This window comes from Macaca thibetana, chromosome X (genome assembly GCF_024542745.1).
Source record: "Macaca thibetana thibetana isolate TM-01 chromosome X, ASM2454274v1, whole genome shotgun sequence".
NCBI classification, from domain to species: Eukaryota; Metazoa; Chordata; class Mammalia; order Primates; family Cercopithecidae; genus Macaca; species Macaca thibetana.
This window is the reverse complement of record NC_065598.1, coordinates 2,161,940-2,184,788: the sequence shown is the minus strand read 5'-3', so window position 1 is coordinate 2,184,788 and position 22,849 is coordinate 2,161,940. Positions and strand designations below refer to the sequence as shown.

At 60.7% G+C, this 22,849-nt stretch overlaps 1 protein-coding gene across 1 annotated transcript; it reads right to left on the bottom strand.

Annotated features, from left to right (window-relative positions):
• Window positions 1-1,322: 1,322 nt before the first annotated feature.
• LOC126946859 (putative GTP-binding protein 6) lies at window positions 1,323-13,292 on the bottom strand. The gene is made up of 10 exons (XM_050777576.1): window positions 12,886-13,292; window positions 11,386-11,523; window positions 9,847-9,917; window positions 9,523-9,653; window positions 8,827-8,885; window positions 6,730-6,888; window positions 5,239-5,447; window positions 3,367-3,515; window positions 2,991-3,143; window positions 1,323-1,736 (listed from the first exon to the last, which is right to left on the bottom strand). Exons 1-10 carry the CDS (start codon window positions 13,235-13,237, stop codon window positions 1,613-1,615), a joined length of 1,545 nt encoding a protein of 514 aa, XP_050633533.1. The 5' UTR covers window positions 13,238-13,292; the 3' UTR covers window positions 1,323-1,612.
• Window positions 13,293-22,849: the final 9,557 nt, after the last annotated feature.

The window sequence follows — 22,849 nt, the reverse complement described above, 5'->3', positions numbered from 1 at the left end:
CAGGCCGGGCGCGGTGGCTCATGACTGTCATCCCAGCACTGTGGGAGGCCGAGGTGGGCGGATCACAAGGTCAGGAGTTCGAGACCAGCCCGGCCAACAGGGTGAAACCCCGTCTCTACTAAAACACAAAAATTAGCCAGGCATGGTGGCAGGTGTCTGTAGTTCACAGCTACTCAGGAGGCTGAGGCAGGAGAATCACTGGAACCTGGGAGGCAGAGGTTGCGGTGAGCTGAGGTCGTGCCACTGCACTCCAGCCTGGGTGACAGTCCGAGACTCCAAGTCAAAACAAAAAAAAACAAAACAAAAAAAAAGGAAAAGTTAATTCATAGGGCACGTTTTTCAGGTCAGAGGTTTTAAAAAATCAAGTTGTGAGGCTGAGTATGGTGGCCGGGCACGGTGGCTCACGCCTGTCATCCCAGTACTTTGGGAGGCCGAGGCAGGCGAATCACAAGGTCAGGAGTTCAAGACCAGCCTGGCCAACATGGTGAAATCCTGTCTCTACTAAAAACAGAAAAAACTAGCTAGGTATGGTGACGCGCACCTGTAATCCCAGCTACTCAGGAGGCTGAGGCAGGAGAATCATTGGAACTCAGGAGGCGGAGGTTGCAGTGAGCCGAGATCGCACCACTGCACTTCAGCCTGGGCGACAGTCCAAGACTCTGTCTCCAAAAAAAAAAAAATGTTAATTCAGGCCGGGCGCGGTGGTTCACGCCTGTAATTCCAGCACTTTGGGAGGCCGAGGCGGGTGGATCACAAGGTCAACAGTTCAAGACCAGCCTGGCCAACATGGTGAAACCCCATCTCTACTAAAAATACAAAAATTAGCCAGGCGTGGTGGCGGGCACCTGTAATCCCAGCTCCTCGAGAGGCTGAGGCAGGAGAATCGCTTGAACCCGGGAGGCGGAGGTTGCAGAGACCTGAGATCACACCACTGCACTCCAGCCTGGGCGACAGAGCGAGGCTGTCTCAAAACAAAACACACCAGGCGTTTTGTTTTCCTGTTGGAGACGGCAAATGTACATGTAACGGCTGGACAGCCTGGTCACACGCAGGTGAAATTCTCCCTGCATCTGTTAGCGGATGGTCTGTGACACACGTCCTGGTCTGGTTTGAAGTTTCTTCTTTAATAAAACTGTTTTCTTTCCCTTCTACTTTTGTGGAACAGTTCTCTGTGCTGTCGGGAAACTTGATTTTTAGTCATTGCCCCGACGCCACCATGGGACAGGAGACCGTGTGTGAACACACAGACGGGCGGAGGGGCCATTCGGTGCCCACCAAGGGCCACGGCTCACGACAGGTGCAGGAGGAACTGGAAACGCTGCTGACAGAAATCAGAACACCGGTTTAATGTCCTGCTACGGAAACATTCCGAGGGGAGCCAGTTCACGGCAGGCACCGAGGGCCCGCTGGAATCGTGTGGAGTGGACGCTCGGGCGAGACCCCCTTTGGGGCGCCGTGGCCGTGACACCAGCCTGCGCGTTCATCCCAGCAAATGGCTGGGAACGAGGCGGGCCCAGAGCCAGCGAGGGGGCGCCCGGCTGTACCCGACACCCGGCTGCACCCGACACACAGCAGCAACGCCACAGCTCCCCAGCCCTCCGCGGGGGTCCGTTCATCCTGGAAAGAGCTTCCGGAATTTGCCGTAGGCCGAGTCGCTGATGATGACCGTCACGTCGGCCGCCCCGTCCTCAGGGATCACGTCCACGTCCTGAACCGTGGCCTCCTTATACAGCCAGCTGGGGACAGACGCGGGTTGTACGGAAGCAAGCAGAACCCGTAAGTATTTGCTTAGTTTCACAGTAAATAATGATGCTAAAAAGAGCTTAGCCCAAACTATTCATTCATCAGACTGTTCTGTTTCCCTTCGTTTTTTTTTGTGAGACGGAGTCTCGCTCTGTCGCCCAGGCTGGAGTGCAGTGGCCGGATCTCAGCTCACTGCAACCTCCACCTCCCGGGTTCACGCCATTCTCCTGCCTCAGCCTCCCGAGTAGCTGGGACTACAGGCGCCCGCCACCTCGCTCGGCTAGTTTTTGTATTTTTAGTAGAGACGGGGTTTCACCGTGTTAGCCAGGATGGTCTCGATCTCCTGACCTCGTGATCCGCCCGTCTCGGCCTCCCAAAGTGCTGGGATTACAGGCTTGAGCCACCGTGCTCGTTTTTTTTTTTTAAGATGGGGTCTTGCTCTGTAGTCCAGGCTGGAGTGCAGTGGTGCGGTCATGGCTCACTGCAGCCTCAACCTCCTGGGCTCAAGCCATCCTCCCACCTCAGCCTCCCAAGTAGGTGGGACGACCGGTGTGCGCCTCCATCAGCTGCTTTTTTTTTTTGAGACAGAGTCTCCGTCTGTCACCCAGGCTGCAGGGCAGTGATGCAATCTCAGCTCACTGCAACCTCGGCCTTCTGGGTTCCAGCAACTCTCCTGCCTCGGCCTCCTGAGCAGCTGGGACGAAAGGCGCCCGCCAGCAGGTCTGGCTAAGTTTTGTATTTTTAGTGGAGACGGGGTTTCACCTAGTGGGCCAGGCCGGTTCCTCGAACTCCTGACCTCGGGTGATCGGCCTGCGTCAGCGTCAGCCTCCCGAAGTGTTGGGATTTTACAGGCGTGAGTCACCGCGCCTGGCCTAACTGTTTATTCTCTGTAGAGATGGGATCTCACTGTGCTGCCCAGGCTGGCCTCAAACTCCTCAGCTCCAGCAATCCTCCTGCCTTGGCCTCCCAAAGTCTTGGGGTTACAGGCCTGTGCCACTGCATCCAATTCGAGCTCCCTTGCTTATCGGTAGGGAGACCTACATCCCTCGACTGTCAGCACAGGTTAGGCACCTGTCGTATGCGGTCACCAACATCCATTTGATGCAAACCCATTCATCGCGTCTGGACATCCTAAAGCTCTCGGGGGATCCCACAGCTCTTTTCGTACCCACCGAAAGCCCACCTCAGAGGCAGAGACGGGCACATCCACAGCACCATCCCGTCTCCTGCCCCGGCAGGCCGCTCACCTGAGCTGGGCCCCGGCGAGCCTCACGCGGAGAGTGAGGATCTGTCTCCCGGTCGCCTTCAAAACGGCCGCATCGAGCTCAGCCTTCAGCTCCTGGAGCCCGTGGCCCAGCAGGGCAGACACGGGCACGGCGTTCGGTTCCGTGGGGCTGTACCTGCCGGGGTGGGGGTGCCACAGGCCCCGCTCAGCCTCAGGGCGGCCGGACGAAATCAGGGTCCTGCCCAGGAGTCCGCTGCCCACGGGGTACAGCCTGGGTCCAACTCCCTGTGTCTCGGCTGCCACCGCTGTGGTTCACAGGAGGAGACGGGGCATCTCCCCACCCGGCCCCAGTGCATGCAGGGGAAGGAGACGCCTGCGGGCACCAGGGCCGCACTCACCCGGGCACGAGGTCCACCTTGTTGTGAACCTCCACCATGGAGTCCAGGAGCGGGGCGGGCAGCTGCAGGCTGTGCAGTGTGGACAGAACGCTGCGTTTCTGGAGCTCCACCTCGGGGTGGCTCACGTCCCGCACGTGCACGATGAGATCCTGCGGGCCGGGCCGCGCGGTCAGAGCCGCGAAGCTCCTGGTGTCGGACCCCAAGCTTGCGGACCGGCCCGGGAGAGGGGCTGGCACGAGCTCCCCACGACAGGCTGGGAGTGGGAGGTACCCCTATGTGCAGGCCGCTCGGACACCCCGGGACCGGCCTTCCACGCCACAGTCAGCAGCTCTGCACCCCCAGACCCACGCACGAGGGGGTGCCGTGTATGACGACACCACCACCCGCCCACGCGGTGGGTCTTCAAAGCTTTGGGCAGCTTCATCCCCCGTCAGATCTTTTGTCTTTAAAGGATGCTTTTTCTCGCATTTAAAACCTCTTACGGGCAGGTTCCTGATACAAACTATGAAAAACGCAGGAAAAAAAAAGCCGTGTCTACTTGTACCACGTATGCGGCCGGGGTATCCACGTCTCCTTTCTGTTTGTTTGGATGCACTTAATACAAATAATGTTTTTCCTGCAACCCCAGCACTGTGGGAGGTGGCTTGAGGCAAGGAGTTGGAGACCGGCCTGGGCAAGAGAGCGAGACGGTTTCTACACGAAGTACAAACGTGAGCCGGGCCTGGTTGTGCGCGCCTGTGGTCTCAGCTAGTCGGGAGGCTGAGGTGGGAGGATCGCCGGAGCTCAGGGGGTCGAGGCTTCCTGTTTGTACACGGGCTCACGGCGGCAAAAACACGGCCCTGAGTGTGGGTGAGGCTGGGGCCACCGCTCAGCCTCTGCCCCGGGGCATATGGCAGGCTTCGGGGACACTCGGTCTGAGCCCCCGGAGGCACGTGTTGTTCTGACCCCGAGTTCTGTGGGTATCCGAGCGCCGGGTCCCTGGCTGTGTGTTTCCGAATGCCCAGCCCTTCGCTGTGTGGGTGTCCGAGCGCCCGGCCCTTCGCTGTGTGGGTGTCTGAGCGCCCGGCCCTTCGCTGTGTGGGTGTCCGAGCGCCCGGCCCTTCGCTGTGTGGGTGTCCGAGCGCCCGGCCCTTCGCTGTGTGGGTGTCTGAGCGCCCGGCCCTTCGCTGTGTGGGTGTCTGAGCGCCCAGCCCTTCGCTGTGTGGGTGTCCGAGTGCCCGGCCCTTGGGCCGAGTGGGTGTCCGAGAGTCCAGCTCCTAGACTGAGTGGGTGTCCGAGCGCCTGGCCTGTGGCTGTGTGTGTGTCCAAGCGCCTGGCCCCTAGCTGACTGGGTGTCCGAGCGCCTGGCCTGTAGCTGTGTGTGTGTCCAAGTGCCCCGCCCCTGGGCTGTGTGGGTGTCTGAGCGCCCAGCCCTTCGCTGTGTGGGTGTCCGAGCGCCCGGCCCCTGGGCTGAGTGGGTGTCCGAGCGCTTGGCCCCTGGGCTGTGTGGGTGTCTGAGCGCCCGGCCTGTAGCTGTGTGGGTGTCCGAGCGCCTGGCCCCTGGGCTGAGTGGGTGTCCGAGCGCCCGGCCCCTGGGCTGAGTGGGTGTCCGAGCGCCCGGCCTGTAGCTATGTGGGTGTCCGAGCGCCCGGCCCCTGGCTGACTGGGTATCTGAGCGCCCGACCCCTGGGCCGAGTGGGTGTCCGAGCGCCCAGCCCCTGGCTAACTGGGTGTCCGAGCGCCCAGCCCTTCGCTGTGTGGGTGTCTGAGCGCCTGGCCCCTGGCTGACTGGGTATCTGAGTGCCCGGCCCCTGGGCCGAGTGGGTGTCCGAGCGCCCGGCCCCTGGCTAACTGGGTGTCCGAGCGCCCGGCCCCTGGCGTTCCCGCACTCACCGAGTGAGCCACGTCTTCCAGGGTGGCGGAGAAGGACTCGATGAGGCCGTGCGGCAGCTGGGAGAGGAAGCCGATGGTGTCCACGTACAGGACGGTCATGCGTGAGGGCAGCGCGCCCGCGTGGGCCGTGACGTCCAGCGTGGCAAACAGCTGGTCCCGCGGCCGGATGGCGGCGTCGCCCGTCAGCGCCTTGATCAGCGTGGTCTTCCCTAGGAGGGCGTGGAGGTCGGGGAGCTGCAGAGACCCTCGTGTCCCAGCTCCCGGCGCGGCACCCGGGCCCTCCGAATGGAGACCACGGCACCCTCCTGGGTGGCCGCACCCCGGGCTCCACGGTCCCCGAGCCCCTCGGGCACCCCCGGGCCGGACACGACGCGTGGGACGAAGCCGCCGTCGCCGCTCTCAGGCCGACGCAGCAGGGCCGCGGTGTGGACACAGGGCAGCTGGGGGTGCAGACGGTGTGTGTGTGAAGGCGTGGATGGGCGTGGGGTCGTCTGGGTAGATCTGGCAATGGCGTAGATGGTGGGATGGTAGAGACGGGGTGGTGCTGCTGTGGCTGGGAGGACGGTGTAGACGGAAGGGGATGCTGTGGTGTAGACGGGTGGATTGTGTAGATGGGGTGGTGGTCTAGACGGGGCAGTGGTGATGGTGTAGACAGGAGGATGGTGTAGACGGGGCAGTGGTGATGGTGTAGACAGGAAGACGGTGTAGACGAAGGGAACACTGTGGTGTAGACGGGTGGACTGTGTAGATGGGGTGGTGGCATAGATGGGGCAGGGGTGATGGTGTAGACAGGAGGATGGTGTAGACAGGGGAGGTGATGGTGTAGACAGGAGGATGGTGTAGATGGGGCAGTGGTGACTGTGTAGACAGGAGGACGGTGTAGACGGAGGGAAGCCTGTGGTGTAGACGGGGTGGTAATGCTCTGGATAGTGGGACGGGATAGACGAAGGGGACGCTGTGGTGTAGACGGGTAGACTGTGTAGATGGGTAGTGGTATAGATGAGGCAGTGGTGATGGTGTAGACAGGAGGACCGTGTAGACGGAGGGAAGTTTGTGGTGTAGACGGGGCGGTAATGCTCTGGATAGGAGGACGGTGTAGACGAAGGGAACATTGGTGTAGACGGGTGGACTGTGTAGACGGTGGTGGTATAGATGGGGTAGTGGTGATGGTGTAGACAGCAGGACGGTGTAGACGGAGGGAAGCTTGTGGTGTAGACAGGTGGACTGTGTAGACGGTGGTGGTATAGATGGGGCAGTGCTGATGGTGTGGACAGGAGGACGGTGTAGACGGAGGGAAGCCTGTGGTGTAGACGGGGCGGTAATGCTCTGGATAGGACGACGGAGTAGACGGCGTCCTCACCACAGCCCCGGTGAACCCCTCCAGAGAGACCACGGGGCGCCCCTCTCCTGGGCAAGTTCTCACGGCAGCTGGTGCGCCCCACGCGGACACCGGGGCACCCTCCCTGGGCGCGTCCTCCCTGGGGTGCTCACCGCAGTTGGTGTACCCCACCACGGAGACCACGGGGAACTCCCGCCTCGTCCGCTGCTGCCGGAGGAGCTGCCTCTTCTTACGAAGCCTGTCCAGGGCCTTCCGGATCTTGGCCTCCTTCTCTCTCAGGAGACGCTGCTGCACCTGCATGAAGGACTCTCCTAAAAGCAGCCAAGACGGGGAGGCGTGAGCCACGCAAGAGCGGGGGGTGCCGCCGAGGGTCCGCGAGGGCCCGGGGCCTGCTCCTGCTCCGGCATCTGGGGGCCCGGCCGCCTTCCCCAGCAGCGGCCCGACGCCGCCCCGTTCCGTGAGAAAGGGCCGTGCTGGGCGGAACGGGATCTCGCCTCCGGGCGCATCCACCCTGTGAGGCCCACGAGGGCTTCCCGTGACTCGGGGAGAAAGGCAAGGCCCGAGCACTACGGAGGCCTCCGACCGGGGCCCGGCCCGGGACGTCACTGGGAGTGGGGCTCAGGGACGCCCCTTCACATCCGAAGTCCCAGAACCTGGGGATGGGACCTGATATCGAAATATGCTCTTTGTAGGATCTCAAGAGGCCATCCTAGGTTAGGGTGGGCCCTAAGGCAATGACCTGTGTCCTAAGAGGCAGAGCCCGGAGTGATGCGGCCACAAGCCCAGGGACGCCGGGAGCCCCCAGGAGCTGGGAGAGGCAGGAAGGAGCCTCCCCTAGACCCTCCGGAGGGAACTGGATACAATTGTAGTGGACGAAACTGTGGCCGTCCTGAAAGCTCTGTCCACATCCTAATTCCCGGTGAACGGGACCTTATTCGGAAATAGGGTGTTTGTCCTAAGAGAAGGATCCAGAGATGAGATGATCCTGGATTACGGCGGGCCCCGAATGCAATGACAGGTGTCCTTCTAAGAGACAGAAGAGGAGACACAGACACAGAGGAGGAGGCCACGTGGAGACGGACGCAGAGACTGGAGTGATGCGGCCACAAGCCCAGGGACGCCTGGAGCCCCCGGGAGCTGGGAGAGGCAGGAAGAATCCTCCCCTAGAGGCTCTGGAGGGAGCGCTGGATACAGCTTAAGTTGATTGATCTGTGGTTCCCTCAAAAGACATATCCCTGTCGTTTAAATCCCCGGTTTGAATGGATCTTATTTGGAAAAAATCTCAAAGGAGATGTCATCTCCTGAATCTCTCAAATGCCAAGATCATCCGGAATCACCTGGGTGGTTCCCAAAATCAAATGACACATCATTTGGAAAAATAGTCTTTGCAGATGTCTGTAAGCAAAGGATCTGGAGATGAGATCGTCCTGGAGTAGGGCGGGCCGTACATCCAATGACAGGTGTCCTTCTAAGAGACAGGAAGAGGAGACACAGACACAGAGGAGACGGCCACGTGGAGACGGAGGCAGAGACTGGAGTGATGTGGCCACGTCTCCCTCCCAGGGACGCCTGGAGCCCCCAGGAGCTGGGAGAGGCAGGGGGCCTCCCCTAGAGCTTCCAGAGGGAAGTGGACACAATTGTAGTGGATGGAACTGTGGTTCTCCTAAAAGCTCTGTCCACAGCTCAGACTAATTCCCAGAACCGGTGACGGGACCTTATTCGGAAACCGGGTGTTTGTCCTAAGTGAAGGATCTAGAAATGAGATGATCCTGGATTAGGGCAGGCCATAAATGCAATGACGGGTGTCCTAAGAGACTTTTTTTTTTGACACAGAGGAGGAGGCCACGTGGAGACGGACGCAGAGACTGGAGTGATGCGGCCACAAGTCCAGGGACGCCTGGAGCCCCCGGGAGCTGGGAGAGGCAGGAAGGAGGCTCTGGAGGGAGCGCGGCCCTGTCCTCACCCTGATCTCAGACTTCTGGTCTCCAGGATGGGAGACTATAGGTTTCTGCTGTTTAAATCCCCGGTTTGTGACTCCCTATTTGGGCAAAACGTCAAAGAACCACCATCATCTCCTATCTCCTCAAATGCCACCAGGAGACGAGCCCCCAGCCGGCCCCCACCCTGTGGGATTACAGGCATCTTCCGCGGGCTGACGATGTGGCTGCCCTCACGTACGACCGAATGACCCAGGACGCCCGGAGGGGACGCGGGTACCCCGTCACGAGTTACCTGACCCAGCGGGATGCCAGGGCCACGTGAGCCGGCTCCCCGGTGCAGGTGGGCGACGTCCCGTTTCAGGTTCGACCTGGCGTGGGAACGAGACTGCCTCGCTCTCTGCGGACGCCGTCTCCCTCCCGGCAGAGGTCTGAGGCGAAGATGAAGGGGGCACTGAGCTGGGGCCTCCGGGTGGAAGGGAGGGGCTGGTGCTGGGGCCCCCGCTCTGCGTGTAGCTCAGACACTGTGACTGACGTGTGTCCCAGACCGAGGGGACCTCGCCGGGAGCTGGGGTGGGCGGTCGGGGAAAGCCAGCCCATCAGGCCCCGGACAGAGTGACCCACGGCACTTTTTTTTTTGAGACGGAGTCTCGCTCTGTCGCCCAGTCTGGAGTGCAGGGGCGCAATCTGGGCTCACTGCAAGCTCCGCCTCCCGGGTTCACGCCATTCTCCTGCCTCAGCCTCCCGAGTAGCTGGGACTACAGGCGCCCGCCACCTCGCCTGGCTATTTTTTGTATTTTTTAGTAGAGAGGGGGTTTCACCGTGTTAGCCAGGATGGTCTCGATCTCCTGACCTCGTGATCCGCCCGCCTCGGCCTCCCAAAGTGCTGGGATTACAGGCATGAGCTACCGCGCCCGGTCCCCCACGATGCTTTTCTTCCTCACGTACCCTCAGAATGACCTACAGGTGAGTACAGAACGGAGGGGCCCGGGTACCCCGTCACGATACCTGTGCAGCGGGATCTCCGCCAGGGCCACCTGAAGCCGGGCTTCCTTCGTGCGGGCGTTGCACCGGAAAATGTGCAGGACGACTGTGAAGCGGTCAAACACCTCCACGCCCCAGGCGGCTTCCAGTTCTTTCTACAAAAGGAGAGAGCGACTGAGGAGCCACAGGGGAAGGCCAGGCGCTGGTGGCCAACCGCAGAGGAAGGAGGACGTCTGTGTCATTAACTCCACCGTGTCCCCATCTGTCCCCCGCCCGGCGGGACACTGTGGCGTCCACGCCGTCATCACGGGGAATACGGAACAAACAGCCAGCCACGTTCTGTGGTACCTTGGTCGGGGCTGCCATCCTCTCCACGTTCAGGAAGACGCACGTGATGTCCGGAGACCCTCGGATCTTTTCTAACAGAAAGAGGGGGTCCCGTCAGAGGCCGGCCGTCCAGGCCCCTGGACTGCGGGATGAGCCCGCGATGCCCTCTGGAGTGCCCAGGTCACAGGCGTCCCCAGGAGCACGGGACCCAGGATCCAGGAAGTCGGTGTGGGAGAGGGTGTGTCTCTAGGGCTGTGTGTCTCACACACATACACAAGCAGACGGTGAAGACATCCGGGCAGGGACACACACACAGTAAACACATCCCAACAGGGACACAGACACACACACACAGTAAACACATCCCAACAGGGACACAGACACACACAGTAAACACATCCCAACAGGGACACACACACACAGTAAACACATCCCAACAGGGACACAGACACACACAGTAAACACATCCCAACAGGGACACACACACACACACACACACAGTAAACACATCCCAACAGGGACACAGACACACACAGTAAAAACACATCCCAACAGGGACAGACACACACACACAGTAAACACATCCCAACAGGGACAGACATACGCACACACACACACACGTACACACACAGTAAACACATCCCAACAGGGACACACACACACACAGTAAACACATCCCAACAGGGACACACACACACACAGAGACACAAGCAGTAAACACATCCTGACGGACAGACACACACACACGGTGAGCACATTCTGACAAGGACACACAGACACACATGCACAGTGGACACAGCCGGTGGAACACACAGACACAGACACACACACACGGTGTGACACATCCCGACAGGGACACACACAGACACACATGCACAGTGGACACATCCCAGTGTGGACAGACACACAGATGGTGAACACATTCTGGTGCGACACACACACAGACGTGGTGAACACATCCCGGCCGGGATGACATGCATCCGAGTCAGGCAGGGAAGCGGACCCCCATCTGGGCAAGTGACCCAGGGAAACCGACCCCCACCTGGGCAAGTGACCCAGGGAAACCGACCCCCACCTGGGCAAGTGACCCAGGGAAGCGGACCCCCGACCTGGGCAAGTGAGTAGCATCTTCCCCACTCTGTACTATAAGCCGGACGGTCAAAAACCGGGGAAGCGCAAGGATCCCGTGCAGGATCCCGGCCTTACAGACTGCACGGGGAGCCACCCAGCAGGAGGATTTGGCTGTCGGGGCTGCAGGAGCAGGTGGGGATACAGCCGGTCCACTGCCCACCCTGTTTGTTGGACTCTATAAACCGCCCCGACCTAACCTTTAGCAGTTTAACTCTCTCCAGGGCCGGCTGTGAGTCTCGACACAGGTGCGGCCTCGGCGTCCTCCGACTCCTACTGGTGTGTGCTCCCGGCTCACCCGGGCAGCCTAAGAGGCCGTTTCCCCCCTGGCCCAGCGAGACCCCCGTCCTTCAGTGCGTCTGGCTCGAATGTTCTCGGCAGCAGCGGACAGGAAAGGAGGTTTGGGGAAGGAGCAGGTGTGGACGGACCCACCTGTCAGGTGTTGGAAGTTTCCTTTGCCGAAGACGAGCTTCCTGTCCGGTGATTTGGTGGATACGACCATTGTCTGCACCACGGACCAGCCGTCCAGCGTGTGCACCAGCGCTGTGGCCTCCGCCACCTGCCACTCGGCTGCGGGGACACAAGGGCCAGCGTGAGAGATGCTTCCCTTTGGGGTAGGCCCGGGGCCCCCGTCCACACCTGCCCAGGGAGGCCTCCCCCTGTCCTTGAGACAATGTCCCCTGAGAACGCACCCCCAGCCGGCGTTTGTCCCCAGATACGACTCCGTGCCCCGTAGGTCCTCTAAGCAGGAATCTGACGGGGGAGGGACGCCGGAGCCACAGCGGGACACGAGGGCGACCCTGCCTTACGTGGAATTTGGGCTCCAGGAGGGCGCAGCAGGGAACCGGGGAGCTGGGGGTGCTCAGGGATTACTGAAGAACCGTGGGCAGGTTTTGGGAGGAGAGAGGCAAGAGGTCTGCGCAATGTTGTGAGCAGTTTGGGGCTTCCGCTGTTCCAAGAACTGACCATTTTGGAAAACACCCGTAGAGGAAAACCATTCAACGACTACAGGGGCTTCCAAGGGGAAAAAAATCAACGTTTTTGAGACTCTGGCACATGCAACGACGTATTCATTTGCATTTCCTCCTAGGGGAGTGGAGTGGGGTGGGGGGACTGGACACAGATTGGCCCGCTGGACACCCTCCCTCCCCTGACCCCAAACACGCCGTGCCTACCTCTAACCCAGGGGCAAGAGAAACGGGTCCCATCAGTGAGAACCAGCCCAGCCCAGCCCAGCCCATGGGCTCCGCCCCACGGGCTCGACCTCACCCCATCAAACCCCATGGGCTCCATCCCACGGGCTCGACCCCACCCCATCCCGCCCCACGAGCTCCTCCCCACCCCACGTGCTCCTCCCCATAAGCTCCGCCCCCTCACGTTTACCCCATAGCCCCTCCCCCCGAAGCCCCGCCCACGCACCTCCACCCATGACAGCCTCCCCTCTTCCCCATAAGTCCCGCCCTTTCACCATAGGCTCCTCCCCCGAACCCCGCCCAGGTACCTCCACCTACGAGATCGTCCCCTCAGAGCCCTGCCCCGGCATCACCATCCAGGAGCTCCTCCCTTAAGAGCCCCGCCCCTCAATGCCACGCCCTTGCGTCTCCACCTATCAGATCCTCTCCTTAGAGCCTCGCCCCCTGAAGCCCCGCCCCTAAGTCGCCAGCTGAGCTCTTCCCCTCAGAGCCTCGTCCTGCGTCTCCACCTGTGAATCTCCCGGGCCCCGCCCTCGAATCGCCATTTGATTCTCCCGAGCCCCGCCCCCGAATCTCCACCTATGAAATCCTCCCTGCAGAGCCACGCCCCTGCGCCTCCACCTATGAGATTCTCCCCGGAGCCCCGCCCCTGAATCTCCACCAATGAGACTCTCCCCTCAGAGCCCCGCCCCCAGATCTGCAGCTCCCGTTTCTGTCCTGGAAGCCCCGCCGCGGTCACCTCGCGTCATCTGCGGCTTTCCCGGGCCCCACTTGACGTCAGGGTGAACCAGACACACGCGCTGGGTCCCCGCCGGCAGCAGAGGCTCTCCCTGCAGCAGCTCCTCCTCCTCTGCGTTCTCGTCCGCATCTTCCGGCTCCTCCTCGTCGTCTTCCGCGCGGCTTCGGCCGCCGTCCGCCCGCAGACCCGGCCCTCCGCCCCATGGCCCCTCCAGATTCCCGGGGCCCCTGCGGCCGACAGCGGCGAGCGCGCGCGCGGGGCAGGACGGCGCGGCTGCCCTCGGAGCCGGGAGGCCGCGGCCCACGCGGGAGAGCCGCAGTCCCCGGCGTACGGCGGCCCGCAGGGCCCACATGGCGCGTCGGGCGGCTGAGCGGTGGGGCGGGGCTGCCCACAGGCGTTTCTCGTCACGTGCTCGTGATTGGCGTGCGGCCGGGGCGGGCTCACCAGCGCCTCTCCTCGGCACAGGGCGTGTTCCTCATTGGTCATCCCGCGTCACGTGCTGGTGATTGGCGTGCGGCCGGGGCGGGCTCCCCAGTTCCACCCCCCCTCAACACAGGGCGTGCTCATTGGTCCTCCCGCGTCACGTGCTGGTGATTGGCGTGCGGCCGAGGCGGGCTCCCCAGTGCCATGCCCCAGCACAAGGCGTGCTCCTCATTGGTCATTCCGCGTCACGTGCTGTGATTGGCGTGCGGTCGGGGCGGGCTCTGCAGCACGGGAGGGCTCCTCATTGGTCAACCCGCATCATGTGCTGGTGATTGGCATGCATCGCGGGCGGGGGAGGCGGGGCCGGGCCGCTTATCATTAGGCGTGGGCTGCTGCTACCAGACTCGGCGCCCGGTGCAGCCGCCGGCCGTGTAGGCGCCAGGACCCCCAGCCCCGGCGGCGCTGCCCTCACCCGCCTCGTTCCCGCTCCCGTCCTACCCCGTTCCGCGCTGGGTAGAGTCCAAGTCTGATTGCGAGGGTGCGGAACGCCGCCTCGGGGGCTTGGCTTCAATCTCCGGGGTCCCCACGTCTGCCTTGGGGGCTCGAGTCCAGCCCTGGGGGTCCCGGACACCGCCCGGGGGTCTCTACGTCTGCTCTGGAGGCTGGAGTGCCGCCGTGGGGGTCCCGGACGCCGCCCAGGAGTCCCCACGTCTGCCCTGGGGGCATGAGTCCAGCCCTGGGGGTCCCGGACGCCACCCAGGGAGCCCCATGTCTGCTTTGGGGGCTCGAGTGCAGCCCTGGGGGTCCCGGACGCTGCCCGGGGGTCCTCACGTCTGCCTTGGAGACTGGCGTTCCCCCGTGGGAGTCCCAGACACCGCCCAGGTGGGTCCCCACGTCTGCCTTGGGGGCTGGAGACCGGCTCTGGGGGTCCCGGACGCCGCCCAGGAGTCCCCACCTCTGCTGCTCTGGGGGTCCCGGACGCCGCCCAGGAGTCCCCCTGCTCTGGGGGTGGAGACCTGCTCTGGGGGTCCCGGACGCTGCCCAGGAGTCCCCACCTCTGCTCTGGGGGCTGGAGACCTGCTCTGGGGGTCCCGGACGCCGCCCAGGAGTCCCCACCTCTGTTCTGGGGGCTGGAGACCTGCTCTGGGGGTCCCGGACGCCGCCCAGGAGTCCCCACCTCTGCTCTGGGGGCTGGAGACCTGCTCTGGGGTCCCGGACGCCGCCCAGGAGTCCCCACCTCTTCTGGGGGCTGGAGACCTGCTCTGGGGGTCCCGGACGCCGCCCAGGAGTCCCCACCTCTGCTCTGGGGCTGGAGACCTGCTCTGGGGGGGTCCCGGGCGCCGCCCAGGTGGGTCCCCTCGTCTGCCTTGGGGGCTTGAGTCCAGCCCTGGGGGTCCCCCACATCTAGCCTTGGGGGCTTGGGTCCAGCCCCAGGCGTCCTGGACACCGCCCAGGAGTCCCCACGTCTGGCCGGGGGGCTGGAATCCTGTCCTGGGGGTCCCGGACGCCTCCCAGGGGTCCCCATGTCTGCCTTGGGCCTCGAGTCCAGCCGTGAGGGTTCCGAATGCTGCCTTGGAGGGTGGAGGTCCAGCTCTGAGGGTCCTGAAGTCTGCTTTGGGGCCTCGAGTCCATCCCAGGGGCCTCTGAGTCTACACTGGGGGCCTGGATGGGATCCAGCGGGTCTGAGTCCAGCCTGGGGAGCCCCTGCGGTGGAGCTGTGAGTGCGGCAGGGGCCTGGGAGATGCCAGGAGGATGCGAGCGGCGCCCCCCTGGGTCCAGGGGACGGTAAGAGTCAGCCGGTCCCAGAGAAGCTCCCCCACAAACTGTGACCTGTGGTGTGCAAAGCGTCCCGGAACCCCAGCCCTCAGCAGCAGTGCTTGCATTTTTCAGGAGATCAGTTGCATTTGGCATGTTCCTTAAGCGTCTGCAGGAAGCTGCGGCCTTGGGATTTCAGGAGGGTTTGCTAAACCCCCCTCATTGTAGGATGGGGGTATCCCAGCTGCTAATTCCCTTCCTAACAGCCCTGCAGGGCTTGGATTAACGGTGCGAGAGGTGACATTTTCAGCCCGAAGTCCCTAGGAAGGACAGGTGGCTGTAGCCTGCGCATTTGTGTAAAATAACCTCCCCTTTTAGTTCTGTGAAAGGAGAACTCGATTCGTTTAAAGTCACCTGCGTGAAAGGGGCCCTTGATTAGCTTAAAAATCACCTGAATTAGCTTAAAATCGTGTGATCTCAATTGGCCTCTGAATCTTTACCACCTGCCCGCGTCCTGCAAGCTCCAGGCTACGTTTTAAGGGGGAATAACGGGGCTCGCCTCTCTGCGTTACTTTATGTGACCGTAGTTGTAAAACAGAATGAGGGAGACAGTGGGGACTGCGCAGAGGTGTCACCCCCATTTATGCGTTGGGAAGGAGGCTGAGGTGGGAGGATTGCTTGAGCCCAGGAGTTTGATACCAGCATGGGCAACATGGTAAGGCCCCTTATCTACAAAAAAAGAAAAAAAAGAAAAATCAGCCAGGCGTGGTGGTGGGTGCCTGTGGTCCCGGCTGCTCGGGAGGCTGAGGTGGGAGGATCACTTGAGCCCAGGAGGTGGAGGCTGCGGTGAGCTCAGATTGCAGCACTGCACTCCAGCCTGGGTGACAGAGTTAAGACCCCACATCTCAAACAAGAAGCACCAAAAGGTGTCTGAGGTCAGGCACGGTGGCTCAAGCCTGTAATTCCAGCACTTTGGGAGGCCGAGGTGGGTGGATCACCTGAGGTCAGGAGTTCGAGACCTGCCTGAGCAACACAGAGAAATACCGACTCTACTAAATATGCAAAAATTAGCTGGGTGTGGTGGCAGGTGCCTGTAGTCCCAGCTACCCCAGAGGCTGAGGTAGGAGAATCGCTTGAACGTGGGAGGTGGAGGTTGCCGTGAGCTGAGATCGCGCCACTGCACTCCAGCCTGGGCGACAGAGCGAGACTTTGACTGGGGGGCGGTCGGGGGAGGCATTTGGAACCGTCGCCAAGCTGGGGATGGACCTAGGACAGTGGTGGGGGCCTCGGCAGGTGGAATCGTGATGTGCCCGGATGCGGTAAATAGGGTTTGCTATATGTGGCCCCAAGCGGGGGACGTAGACTATTGTTTTTTTAACACCGCTGAACTCAGACTCGGAACCCAGATTTGCCAGGGCAGCGCGGGACGGAGGCCTCTCCGGGGCTCCGTCTTCCCTGTTCATAGACTGCAAGATGGAATGAGAGTGTCCCCAGGTGGTCAAGTCAGGGACGTGTGTGTGTGTGTGTGTGTGTGTGTGTGTCTGTCTGTCAATCTCCTGGGCTCTGTCTTCCCTGTTCATAGACTGAGAGATGGAATGAGAGCTTTGAAGGTGCTGTGGGAGGAGCTCTGGGCATCCCCAGGTTGTGAAGTCAGGGACGTGTGTGTGTGTGTGTGTAGCCGTCAATCTGCTGGGCTCCATCTGTGTGTGTGTGTGTGTGTGTGTGTGTGTGTGTGTGTGTGTAGCCGACAATCTGCTGGGCTCCATCTTCTCTGTTAATAGGACTGAGAGACGGAATGAGAGTGTCCCCCGGTGGACAGCTCAGGGACGTGTGTGTGTGTGTGTAGCCGTCAATCTGGGGGGGGGTGTGTGTGTGTAGCCGTCAATCTCCTGGGCTCTGTCTTCCCTGTTAATAGACTGAGACATGGAATGAGAGCTTTGAAGGTGCTGTGGGAGGAGCTCTGGGCGTCCCCAGGTGGTGAAGTCAGGGACGTGTGTGTGTGTGTGTGTGTGTGTGTGTGTGTGTCTGTGTGTCTGTCAATCTCCTGGGCTCTGTCTTCCCTGTTCATAGACTGCGAGACGGAATGAGAGTGTGTGGTCAAGTCAGGGACGTGTGCGTGCGTGTGTGTAGCCGTCAATCTCCTGGGCTCTGTCTTCCCTGTTAATAGACTGAGAGATGGAATGAGAGCTTTGAAGGTGCTGTGGGAGGAGCTCTGGGCATCCCCAGGTTGTGAAGTCAGGGACGTGTGTGTGTGTGTGTGTGTGTAGCCGACAATCTGGGCTCCATCTGTGTGTGTGTGTGTGTGTAGTCGACAATCTGCTGGGCTCCATCTTCTCTGTTAATAGACTGAGAGACTGAATGAGAGTGTCCCCCGGTGGACAGCTCAGGGACGTGTGTGTGTGTGTGTGTGTGTCTGTGTGTCTGTCAATCTCCTGGGCTCTGTCTTCCCTAGACTGAGAGATGGAATGAGAGCTTTGAAGGTGCTGTGGGAGGAGCTCTGGGCATCCCCAGGTTGTGAAGTCAGGACGTGTGTGTGTGTGTGTGTGTGTGTGTAGCCGTCAATCTGCTGGGCTCCATCTGTGTGTGTGTGTGTGTGTGTGTGTGTGTGTAGCCGACAATCTGGGCTCCATCTGTGTGTGTGTGTGTGTGTGTGTGTAGCCGACAATCTGCTGGGCTCCATCTTCCCTGTTAATAGACTGAGAGACGGAATGAGTGTGTCCCCCGGAGGACAGCTCAGGGACATTGTGTGTGTGTGTGTGTGTGTCAGTCAATCTCCTGGGCTCTGTCTTCCCTGTTCATAGACTGAGAGATGGAATGAGAGCTTTGAAGGTGCTGTGGGAGGAGCTCTGGGCATCCCCAGGTTGTGAAGTCAGGGACGTGTGTGTGTGTGTGTGTAGCCGTCAATCTGCTGGGCTCCATCTGTGTGTGTGTGTGTGTGTGTGTGTGTGTGTGTGTGTAGCCGACAATCTGCTGGGCTCCATCTTCCCTGTTAATAGACTGAGATGGAAGGAGAGCGTCCCCCGGTGGACAGCTCAGGGACGTGTGTGTGTGTGTAGCCGTCAATCTGGGGGTGTGTGTGTGTGTGTGTGTGTGTGTGTGTGTGTGTAGCCGTCAATCTCCTGGGCTCTGTCTTCCCTGTTAATAGACTGAGACACGGAATGAGAGCTTTGAAGGTGCTGTGGGAGGAATTCTGGGCGTCCCCAGGTGGACAGCTCAGGGACGTGTGTGTGTGTGTGTGTGTGTGTGTAGCTGTCAATCTCCTGGGCTCTGTCTTCCCTGTTAATAGGCTGAGACGGAATGAGAGCGTTCCCCGGTGGACAGCTCAGGGGCGTGTGTGTGTAGCCGTCAATCTGTGCTCCATCTGTGCGTGTGTGTAGCCGACAATCTCCTGGGCTCCGTCTGCCCTGTTAATAGACTGAGACGGAATGAGAGCTTCAAAGGTGCTGTGGGAGGAGCTCTGGGCACCCCGAGGTGGTGAACTCGGGGAGGTGTGTGTAGCCATCGATATCCTTTAGGACCTGCTCTCTGTGCCCTCCGAGCTGTCCAAGGGCGTCAGGAGGCTGAGCAGAACGGGTGTCCGTAAGCGAGTCCACGGACCACCACGCACGCCCAGAGCCCGGCCAGGGGTCCGTGGGAGGGTGAGCCCTGCGGTCGGGGGGTGATGGCTCTGGGGGGTCGAGCTCTGGGACGAAGGGGACGAGCAGGTCCGGGGATGAGGGCTGCGTTGCAGACAGAGCTGGCTCGGGGCCTGGGCGCCACCTGGCGTCGACTCGGGCAGCTCACGCCTGAGCTGTGGCTCTTCCTGGTCTGATGTGGGGAAAAAAAGCCACAGGTGGCCGGGCGCGGTGGCTCAGGCCTGTCCTCCCAGCACCGTCGGAGGCCAACGCAGGAGGATTGCCTGAGCCCTGGGGTTCCAGACCAGCCTGGCCAACAGCGAGACCCTCGTCTCTGTAAGAATTTTTTTTTTTTTTTTTTGGAGACAGAGTCTGACTGTGTCACCCAGGCTGGAGTGCGGTGGTGCGATCTCAGCTCACTACAACCTCCGCCTCCCGGGTTCAAGCCATTCTCCTGCCTCAGCCTCCCGAGTAGCTGGGATGACAGGTGCACGCCACGATGGCCCAGCTAATGTTTGTAGTTTTAATAGAGACGGGGTTTCACTATGTTGGCCAGGCTGGTCTTGAACTCCCAACCTCAGGTGATCTGCCCGTCTCAGCCTCTCAAAGTGCTGGGATGACACACGTGAGCCACCGCGCCCGGCCCTGAGGTGAACATTGTTAAGATTTGGTTCTGGCCGGGCGCGGTGGCTCAAGCCTGTAATCCCAGCACTTTGGGAGGCCGAGACGGGCGGATCACGAGGTCAGGAGATCGAGAGCATCCTGGCTGACACGGTGAAACCCCGTCTCTACTAAAAATACAAAAAACTAGCTGGGTGCGGTGGCGGCGCCTGTAGTCCCAGCTACTCGGGAGGCTGAGGCAGGAGAATGGCGGGAACCCGGGAGGCGGAGCTTGCAGTGAGCTGAGATCCGGCCACTGCACTCCAGCCTGGGCGACAGAGCCAGACTCCGTGTCAAAAAAAAAAAAAAAAAAAAAAATTTGGTTCTGTTCCCGCAGTCCTATATAGGGCTAGAAGATTATCCCCAAAGTCACCAAAATGTATAAATATACACACACATGCACACACATTTGTGAGGGTGTGTAGGCACGCATGCATGGATAGTAGATACACCCGGTGTATGTCTGTATATAGACGTTTGTGTTTCTCAAAATTGTACCAAAAATGGATGCATGGCCGGGCGCGGTGGCTCACGCCTGTCATCCCAGCACTTTGGGAGCCTGAGGCGGGTGGATCACTGGAGGTCAGGAGTTCGAGACCAGCCTGGTCAACGTGGAGAAACCCCGTCTCTACTAAAAACATGAAAATTAGCCGGGCTTGGTGGCAGGTGCCTGTCATCCCAGCTACTCGGGAGGCTGAGGCAGGAGAATCGGTTGAACCCGGGAGGCGGAGGTTGCAGTGAGCCAGTTTGTGCCACTGGGTTTAAGTGATTCTCCTGCCTCAGCCTCCAGAGTAGCTGGGATGACAGGTGCATGTCACCACACCCGGCTAATTGTTTTGTTATTTTTAGTAGAGACGGGTTTTCTCCATGTTGGCCAGGCTGGTCTCGAACTCCCGACCTCAGGTGATCCACCCGCCTCGGCCTCCCAAAGTGCTGGGATGACAGGCCTGAGCCACCGCGCCCGGCCTGAAAACTTTTTTTTTTTTTGAGGCAGGATTTTGCTGTGTTGCCCACACTGGAGAGCAGTGGTGCGATCTCTGCTTACTTCAGCCTCTCCCACCCGGGCTCAAGCGATCCTCCCACCTCAGCCTCCTAAGTCGCTGGGACTACAGGCGTGCACCATCACACCTGGCTACTGTGTGATTTTTTGTTGTTTGTTTTTTTTTCATGGAGACAGAGTCTCAGCCTGTGTTCCCCAGGCTGGTCTCAAACTCCCGGGCTCAAGCAGGTCTCCGCACGTGGCCTCGCAAACTGCTGGATTCCAGGCCTGAGACTGCACCCGGCCTGTCTTGTGACATTTTTAACTTAAAACCTACTGTAGGCCGGGCGCAGTGGCTCAAGCCTGTTATCCCAGCACTTTGGGAGGCCGAGACGGGCGGATCACGAGGTCAGGAGATCGAGACCATCCTGGCTAACACGGTGAAACCCCGTCTCTAGTAAGAAATACAAAAAATAGCCGGGCGAGGTGGCGGCGCCTGTAGTCCCAGCTACTCGGGAGGCTGAGGCAGGAGAATGGCGGGAACCCGGGAGGCGGGGCTTGCAGTGAGCTGAGATCTGGCCACTGCACTCCAGCCTGGGCGACAGAGTGAGACTCCGCCTCAAAAAAAAAAAAAAAAAAAAAAAAACAAACAAACCTACCGTACACCAAGCGCAGTGGCTCATGCCTGGAATCCCAGCGCTTTGGAAGGCCAAGTGGGGAGGACCGCTGGAGCCCGGGAGTTCCAGACCAGCCTGGGCAACGTAGTGAGATCCCATCTCTTTAAAAAAATAAAAATGGGACAGGCTCCCACACGGACACCGACCGACCTTTGCAGTTCCGGGGGCCACGTCTCTCTGGAAAGGGTCCGTGTGGGCCTGTATGTTCTGTGCAAAGAGAATCGCTCCAGCCCAGAAGGTGGAGGCTGCGGTGAGCTGAGATTGTGTCAGAAAACAACAAAAACCAAACCAAACCATAGGCTGAACGTGCTCTGGGCAAAGCACCGTGTGGGCCGCCCAGAACGGGATGAGACGCGTGTCTCCGATCGAGTTTGATCCACGCGTCCGCCGGGCTCCTGAGAGCAGGTCGGGATGTGAGTGGCACCCGGGGGGGTGGGGGGGGGACTAAGTCCTGGTCATCCCTGGTGCTTTTCGTAAGGAAACTGAGTCACAGCCCAGCTGTGGTCCTGCTGGTTGGAGCAGAGGCGGATCCGTACGGTGCAGACGCGATGGGAATTTTGGTTTTCATCGTTCATGAGAAGCTTTATTTATTTTTCTTTTTGAGACTGAGTCTCGCTGTGTCACCCAGGCTGGAGTGCAGTGGCGCGATCTCGGCTCACTGCAACCTCCGCCTCCCGGGTTCAAGCGATTCTCCTGCCTCAGGCTCCCGAGTAGCTGGGATTCCAGGCACCTGCCACCACGTCCAGGCTAATTTTTGTATTTTTAGTAGAGACGGGGTTTCACCACGTTGGACAGGCTGGTCTCCATCTCCTGACCTCAGGTGATCCACCCGCCTCGGTCTCCCAAAGTGCTGGGATGACAGGTGCGAGCCCCCGCGCCCGCCCGTGAGAAGCTTTAAGTCAGTGCAGTGGCACGTGGATGGTGCAGGGCCGCAGGCTTCAGGTTCCTTTTGATTCTGCAGGGACCGCCCCGCCATTCGGGGTCAGAAATACCTGTGTGTCAGGGGCAGGTGTGAGCCGTGTCCGTGTGCGTCCCGCGGTGGCTCACACCTGGAATCCCACTGCCTTGGGAGACCGAGTGGGGATGGGAGTTCAAGACCAGCCTCGGCAACATACTGATACCCCCATCTCTTAAAAAAAAAAAAATGAGCTGGACATGGGTCCTGTAGTCCCAGCTACTCGGGAGGCTGAGGTGGGAGGATGGCTGCCCGTCTCGGCCTCCCGAGTAGCTGGGGTGACAGGTGCCGCCACCACGTCCCTCTGATTGTAATTCTTCCTAGACACGAGGTTTCTCCATGTAGCCCAGGCTGGGCTCAGACTCCTGAGCTCAGGGGACCCCCCCACATCGGTTTCCCAAGGCGCTGGGGGTCCAGCTGTGCAGACGGTTCTTCGTCTACATGCGTCCCTGGATTTCCTGCCACGGGGATACAAATAGACGCCCGCGGTGTGGGGACCTGGCTCCGCACCTGCACCTGCGTGTTTCCTGCACGGGCCCCAGAACCCTGGGACGGGGTCCCTGTGGTGTGATGAAGTCAGTGGCCCCTCGGTGAGGCTGGGGGATGGGAGGGGGCGGCATCCAGGCTGGGCCCCTCACCGTGTCCCCCTCACCGTGTCCCCCTCACCGTGTCCCTGAGGTCCCACAGGCTGGTGACAGGTGGCTGAAGGCCACGTTCCAGTCAGGGCGCCGGCCTCACGTGTGACCCTGGTTCCTCCCCTCTGTCCCCTCCCCACCCCCAGTCCGTGCCCCCCATTCCCCCCACCGTCCCCCAATACCCACCACCCCTCCTCTCTCCCCCCTCCACTCCCCTCTGCCCGCCCACCCCTCCCCTCGTGTCTCCCCACCCCCCTCGTGTCTCC

Excerpts from the sequence above, each read along its gene's own strand:
- LOC126946859 (XM_050777576.1), bottom strand. The coding sequence starts at position 13,237 with ATGTGGGCCCTGCGGGCCGCCGTACGCCGGGGACTGCGGCTCTCCCGC. Across the intron at positions 11,524-12,885 it reads AAAGCCGCAGATGACGCGAG|CCGAGTGGCAGGTGGCGGAG; the intron begins GTGACCGCGGCG and ends GTGTCCCCGCAG. Across the intron at positions 1,737-2,990 it reads CTCGCCGGGGCCCAGCTCAG|CTGGCTGTATAAGGAGGCCA; the intron begins GTGAGCGGCCTG and ends GTCTGTCCCCAG.